We start from the raw sequence: 7572 nt of genomic DNA, 5'->3' as shown, positions 1-7572 counted from the left end.
AAGCCACAGAGTCTTTCACCAGCGAGCTCAAGCGGGTATGATGTCATCTCTGTAGACTGAATACTCAAAGATACCCCCGGCCCCCGACCTCCTAGGCACGGGTGTAGATCTGAGAGCATTGGATAGGTGTAAGCTGCATGGTACAGTAGTTAGCTTCATCCCATACCGCTTATACCCTATCCATGCCAGGGGGAGGCCGTTGGACGTAGAAATCATTGGAGGACGGGAGGATGGGCTCATTGGAATGGAACGAGGATGCGTGTTTGAGACCGTTCCTCACTCCGCTCCAAGCCTTACAATGAGCCCGTCCTCCGGATTTCCCCCTCCACCAGCCTCCCCCCTGATCCATAGCTTTTAGACTTAGACAAGCACACAGGCAATAAAAGGCGAGGAACCGATATGGGTTCAGTTCAGTCTTGTCTTCAGGGTAGACTTGGGTCATCTGTTATACAACCGTTTTGTTGCACGTCACGAATCCTACAGCGTAATATCACCTCAGGCTGTCTAGAGAGAGGTCAGCGCTGCCAGAGAGAGTGAGAGAGAGAGAGAGAGAGCAGCAGCTGTTAGCTGCCAACGGCTAACTCCATCCACATGTCCTGGTCAGATCTCGGTCTGTCATCTCCCCGTATTTATTTGTTTATCAGGACCAGTATTAGCTGCTGAACAGGCAGCCACTACTCTTCTCCCGGATCCACACAGAACATAAAACACATAAACACATGACAGAGTACAGAACAGCTGTCGACAGAACAGTTCTATTACAAGAACCCCATAAGATAATATCACAAGAAAATACAAATAAAATAAGATAAGAGAGTCATATACTGTTCCTATACTCTATATACTCTTAGATAAACTGTTACATATAGTATACTCTACGTTGCAAGACAGTGGAGTCTGGTGGAGGCGGAAGTCAGAGGACAGGCTCATCGGAATGCATGGAACGGAATGAGGGATGCTATCAAACACACTCATTCCGTCCCACGCGTTACAATGAGCCCGTCCTCCGATTTCTACCTCCACCAGCCTCCTCTGATGTCATCTATATGGTACCGTCGTTACCTTCCCCTTGTCCTTTCATAGGTCATTTGGAATTTTCACCCTGTCACTAGGCAGAACAGTTCTATACAAGACATACGAGAATATAACAATAAATGAAAAATACAAATAAAAAAGAGATTTATATTGTCGCGCTATATGCTCTTACATATGCTGTTACATCTACTCTACGTCGTAGAGCCGCTACAGCACTTTGTAGCCTACTCTGAACACTAGATGGCGCCATTGTCTCAGTTTGTCAGGTTTTGTTACTTCACAATGGGCAAGTCAACGTCAGGTTCTTGGGGAGGACAGATAGGAAATCTACCAAAGTATGGCAGACTAATTACAGTGCACTCACTCACTCACTCACTCACTCACTCACTCACTCACTCACACACTCTTAAGATCAATTTAAGTGCCTTGAGTTGAGGTTGAGGTTGATTGGGATTTAGGGTCTGTTTTTGTGCTGTCTCTGTGTGCTCAGCTCCCAAATCTAACTCTAAGCCCGACACCCAAAAGTGTCGACGAGACGCCATTTCTGTCTATCCAGAGTTGTCGGCAGTGTCAATCGGCATAAGCATAAATTAACCTTAACCCGTCTCTCTCTCTCTCCCTCTCTCCCTCCCCCCTCCTCCCCCTCCTCTCTATCCTCCTACCCCTCAGCTGTGCTGTATGAAGGTGGAGGTGGACATGGAGAAGATCTCGGCGGAGATCGAGGCAGCGGCAGAGGAGGCGTCTCGCCGGCGCATGGCAGAGCGAGAGAAGGATGCGACGGAGGGAGGAGGAGGAGGGGGAGGAGGAGGAGAGAGAGAGACCTCCACCTCCTCCTCCACACCCGTCCAGGAGGAGGAGGAGAAGACCCTCTGTCCATCCAACGGCAGTAAGAACCAGCAGGAGGCTCTCAGCGACGGGAGCAACAAGGAGGGGGAGGAGACGGAACCCAGCAACATTGAGACCAGTGGTGAGGCACGGGCAGGGGAGGCTGGTGGAGGTAGACATCGGAGGACGGGCTCATTGTAATGCATGGAACGGAATGAGGAACGGTATCAGACACACGCGCAGCAGTCCTAGAGGCAAAGGGATGTCTTGTAACAGTGGAGGCTGGTGTTGATATGGTATTATTATACCATTCCTCATTCCATTCCATGCATTACAATGAGACCGTCCTCCGATTTCTACCTCCACTAGCCTCCCCAGTACTATACCTTTGTGATTCATGATACTGTGTGTACCTAACTGTACCTACCATTTTTTTTTTATCAAACCTTTATTCACCCTGGTTAGCATCATTGAGATAAACGTCTTTTTGTTCGGTTCAAAACTTGAGGAAAAAAATTGATAATAACAGCATTCTATCCTGTATCGATCATATTCTGAACATGATCATTCCCTTCTTCTCTTCACAGAGAAGTCGAAGGTCTCCGAGGAGCTGGAGGCTCTTCCCGCCAGCGTGGAGGGCCGTGTGTCCGTGTCAGAGGACAAGGAGAGCGTCCCGGAAGGAGGGATGGAGATGGAGGAGGAGACCAGTGACAGTAACACAGGCTCAGAGACCACCTCCGCCCTGACGGAGGATGCCCCGCCCAGCGAGCCACCTGCCACGGCCTCCGAGGGCCCCGCCCCTAGGGCACGCCCCGCCCACTGAGCCCACGGAGTCCACTGATTGGCTGAGAACTGACATCACTCCACCCAGCAGCCTCTGCAACATCCAATCATCCGCCGGAAACAGAAAACACATTGTACAGAAGCATCTTTGCATACATTTGTGTTCAGATGGGCTGTATTTTCAACTATAAAGCTTGAAGCAATGGTTCACTTTAATGGGCTTTCAGAATGCACATTATCACTCCCATCCAAGTCCAAATTGTGACTCCTATTCAAACGCTGAGCAGCCATCTTGTTGCTTGACTAAGTGACTTCAGCTGAAAAGACAGGGTTTAAATCGACCCAGTGCTGTTTTTTAATGTGCTTCAAGCAAAGCAGAGCAAAGCAAAGGTCCCCATCAAAGATCAGTGACTTCAGACCAGGGGAGGCTGTGGAGGCAGGAATTGGAGGACGGGCTCATTGTAATGCATGGAATGAAATGGAATCAGGAATGGTATCAAACACGTGTGTTTGATACCATTCCTTATTCCATTCCATGCATTATAATGAGCCCGTCCTCAGATTTCCACCACCACCAGCCTCCACTGCTTCAGACATCATTTCTCACCCTGCCACCTATGGGAATGCTTTGTAACTGCAGTGCCAGTTCTCTCTAATCATCCAAACCCCTGCATTATCAATACAGTACATATCAATACATATCAATAACCAATTACTCATCTCCTGTCTTATTCCCTGGCTGGCTGGCTGTAAAAAACCTGTCACAAATAGAAGTTGTTCAGTGTTCTTATTATTACTAATATCTAGTCCTTTGTAGTGTGATGTCATTGTTGCTTTCAATGTTATTTTTGCATGGCGTCGCTGGTGAGATTCTTCAAGTGATGTGAGTTATGAAAGGGGGATGAGAGGGGAAGAGAGTTATGAGAGGGGGATGAGAGTTAGTAATGAGAGGGGGAGGAGGAGTGGAGAGAGGGGAGGAGAAGGTTTTGTAGGAGAATTTTTATGTTTACCTTCAGTATCAGTATTAAATGACAGTATTCGTCTCAGGAGTTAGCAAGTAGTTGCATTTGTTATTTATTATTGATATTATTATTATTATTATTATTATTATTGCGTATGTATTGTCAGTCCTGGGGCCTATCCGTCCGTCAAGGTGTTGTTCTTTGTGCTCGGAGATCAATCAACCCTGAGGTAATAATCACAGACAGCAGAGTTAGGCCAACCGTCCGCCATGTTGGCACCAGACCTGGGAAAAAAGGCATATTTTAATATTTGAAAAGTATTTGAAAAACATGAGGTGTGTTTGATTTCCTTGTCAGGCACAACGGAATCACTGGAACAGTCTCAGAAGTACAAATGCTGCATGTAAGACAGGCTAAATGAAGCACGGCTCGAGTTTTTTCAAATATTTGAAACCGTTTTAAATATATCTTTCGGTCTGGTCTGGTCGGCACCCAACGTTCCATGTCAGTAGCACTGTCATTGGAAAGAATGAAGTCCTATGCACATTGCTTGCGATCAATGCAAATTTACAATGTATTGTGCTAAAGCTAAACTTAGCAAGACCTTTGTCCAAGCATGTGGATAGAATTCCGATTCTGATAGAATTTACAGAATTCTCTGTGGAATTTGATTGTTACGGAACCTTTGGTGCCCAACTCTGTGCGTCTATGACTCGGGGTCATCCATGCTGTACACAATGCTCTACCAGTGTTCTAAAGTACGCTAGCTGTCAATCAAAATCAAAAGGCTGTATGCTTAGAACAATCTCTCAATGTTATGATCTTATTATGATTATTATTATTATTATTATTATTATTATTATTATCATTATTATTGTCATGATTGTTATTATTATTATCAGTATTCAAGTGTTTCAGCCCAGAACAGACTCTTACTGTCAACGTTAGGCCGTAAACTTAAGCAGTGTTACAATATCAAGGTTTGCTTGAATATGAGTGGTTTTTCATCTCATCGTATAAAGCAACTCGAAGTGCAGAGTCATAAACATGCCATGTCTTAAAAATCAATTTTTCTTTTACATATTTATACCAATAAACTTTTCTACCCAGAAGTAAAGTTGTGTGATGTGTGTTTGTTTTTTTAATTCAATGTCTCCATCCAATGTTTACAACATGCCAAAGCTGTATTGAATCCTCAACTACCAAAGATAGCTGATGGTACAGCCGCTTGAATGTGGATCTGAATGTCTGTTCTACTCATTGGAAAGCCGGTACACCCACCACGGAATGTTTGAATGGACGTTTCCATTCTATTCATTCTAAAGCCAGCACACCCACTTCAATGTTGATCTGAGTGTCTGTTCTACTCATTCTAATTCTGTGGGGGTCCTCTAGCTTGTTTATCTGGGCTGAATCTTCAACAGGACAGGTTGGGTTCTAAAGGGCCAATAATTGTGTAAAAGACCAACCGGTGCAGTGCAGAGACAGACATAACCCTTACCTATACCTGTACAGGAAGTGGGCTACATGAAAAGCAGTGTGTGTTGGTTTCCTGTTTTCATATAGCGTTGTCCCACACTACCCCCCCCCCCTCACCTGCCTGGTGTATGGGGTTAGAGGTTGACATGTTCCACTGTACGCACTATTCTATCCCATATCACTGTTATTATGCCCCTGATTTCACTCTGGGATAATACACATTGATTGACTGATTGCAAGCAAAAGCTACAATACTACATATGTAGTAGATTGATAACCTTAGCACAGTGTTCCCTGTGTGTGTGTGTGTGTGTGTGTGTGTGTGTGTGTGTGTGTGTGCATACCTTTACCACATGTTCTCTGCAGCTTGCTCTCTCTGCTAAGATTCCATGGGCAGGAACCACATTGCAACACCTCTCTGCAGCTTTAATGACATTTACCACAGATTAAGACATTTGTCACACTTGAACACACACACACACACACACACACACACACACACACACACACACACACGCACAGCCTTTTCCTGTTTCAAACCGCAAAAGCACACAGGTGTGCAGCTGTGCAGAGCTCTGGTGTGACGGGAATGATCACAATAATTCAACACAAGAATCCTACTGTCACCATGGTAAAAACAAATGTGGGGACTGTTTAACAACAGTGGTACCTTAAACAGATTTATGCCATTGATGAAAGGGACTTCTGGAGCAAAAATAGTGAGCTTTTTGAGGACTTAAAATACGTGAAACATCCTACAGGCGCACTAAATACACACAACACATCAAACAGCTGTACAAACTACTCAAAATGCAGGACGGGCTCAAAGGACAAGCTCATTGTAACGCATGCATGTTTGAAACCATTCCTGCGTTACAATGAGCCCCTCCTCTGAGTTCTGCCTGCAGCCTCCACTGGTTCCTAGAAAAAAAATCTGCTTTCGAAAAATCGGCCTCAATTTCATTCAGCAGATTATGATCATTAAGTAGTTCAGTGATGAACAGCGTAGATCTGTTGTCTCAACGACACACTTCGTGGTTTTTCTTATCTTCATCTCCATCTCTGAGCAAACCTATGAAGGTGATACTGCAACACATCCTAGATGCAAAGGGATGCCTTGTAACAGGGGAGGCTGGTGGAGGTAGAAATCGGAGGACAGGATTATTATTATTATTATTATTATTATTATGATCCTGTCCTCCGATTTCTACCTCCACCAGCCTCCCCTGCTTGTAACAGGTCTCTCTTGTAAAAGAGATTCTCATTGAGACTTGCCTAGATAAATAAAGGTTACATTTCCTTTTTTTAACAACAAAGGAAGTCCTGTTGAGGTTGAATGGTCTCTTACAAAGTAGACCTGGCTGTAGACGGATTTTGGTGGCGCCAGCCTGTGAGCAAAGCATTGAGCAAAGCATTATCAATGAGCAAAGCATTATCAATCATTATTAATCATGAAATATCTTTTGGAGTCAGACATAACGCAATGTTAACTTGTGTTAGTTGGTCATGTGACCACTTGTGTCGAGTTCGTTGTCCATCATGTCCATAACTGTGAGAATCATTGGGAATAAATGTTTGTCTAATGTTTGTTTTGTCATCTCCTTCAGTGTTTTATTTTCTTATTCTATATGGCCAAGCTTGCACAAACTTGAAACGATGCTAATAGAACGTGTTTAAAGGTCATAATTATAGGAAGGACAATGGGTTACTATACATGGCACCTTCCTTCATAAAATCAGACACCTCACCAGCTTGGTGGTAAACACTTTCCAGGCACTGTTTCTTTAATGTTGCTTTCTTTGTTTGTAGTTCTTCAACCACTGTGTGGTTTTTGGGATCAATGTGTGAATGTGTCTGAGCTGCCTGATGTTATCACCCTGAAGACTCTAACCTCATGCCAGGGTAGAGTATAGAGCAGGGGAGGCTGGTGGAGGTAGAAATCGGAGGACGGGCTCATTGTGTGCATGGAACAGAATGAAGAACGATATCAAACACACTCCGATTTCTACCTCCACCAGCCTCCCCCGGTATAGACCTAACCCTAACCCTGGTGGTACAGCTATAGTAGACCTATGCAGTTTAACAGTAAACAACAGGATGTCTCAATAAAGTTGTTTTCTGTTCATGTTCAGATTTTTCCTGCTCGATGCTTATGAAAACAACAGTTTTGGCATGGTCTTCTCTCTATTCAGGTTATTCAACTGTATGTAGGGGCGGTGAAGCAGAGAAGGTGTGAACGAAGACTGGCTTTTTTTCTTTCAAAGCTCAAGCAATTCAATGAGTTCAAAACCTAGCAGAACCATACACATACACACACACACACACACACGCACCCACACACACACACACACACACACACACACGCACGCACGCACACACACACACACGCACCCACCCACACACACGCACACACACACACACACACACACACACACACACGCACGCACACACACACACACACACGCACACACACACACACACACACACA

At 44.7% G+C, this 7572-nt stretch overlaps 1 protein-coding gene across 1 annotated transcript in view; it reads left to right on the top strand.

Moving 5' to 3' along the window:
• LOC310821932 (SWI/SNF-related matrix-associated actin-dependent regulator of chromatin subfamily E member 1-like) overlaps positions 1–4709 on the top strand; it is a 12174-nt gene extending 7465 nt beyond the window's left edge. The window contains exons 9-11 of the mRNA XM_083694212.1: positions 1–35; positions 1705–2002; positions 2448–4709. The exon at positions 1–35 is cut by the window's left edge and continues 67 nt beyond it. Coding sequence (XP_083550338.1) covers positions 1–35; positions 1705–2002; positions 2448–2683 — 569 coding nt within the window. The 3' untranslated portion in view covers positions 2684–4709. The remainder of the gene's footprint in view (positions 36–1704; positions 2003–2447) is intronic.
• The last annotated feature ends 2863 nt before the right edge of the window (positions 4710–7572 follow it).

This window comes from Argentina silus, assembly GCF_951799395.1.
Source record: "Argentina silus genome assembly, chromosome: 22".
Classification (NCBI taxonomy): Eukaryota; Metazoa; Chordata; class Actinopteri; order Argentiniformes; family Argentinidae; genus Argentina; species Argentina silus.
Note: the sequence above shows the minus strand (reverse complement) of the source record. Positions and strands in the feature narration are given on the sequence as shown.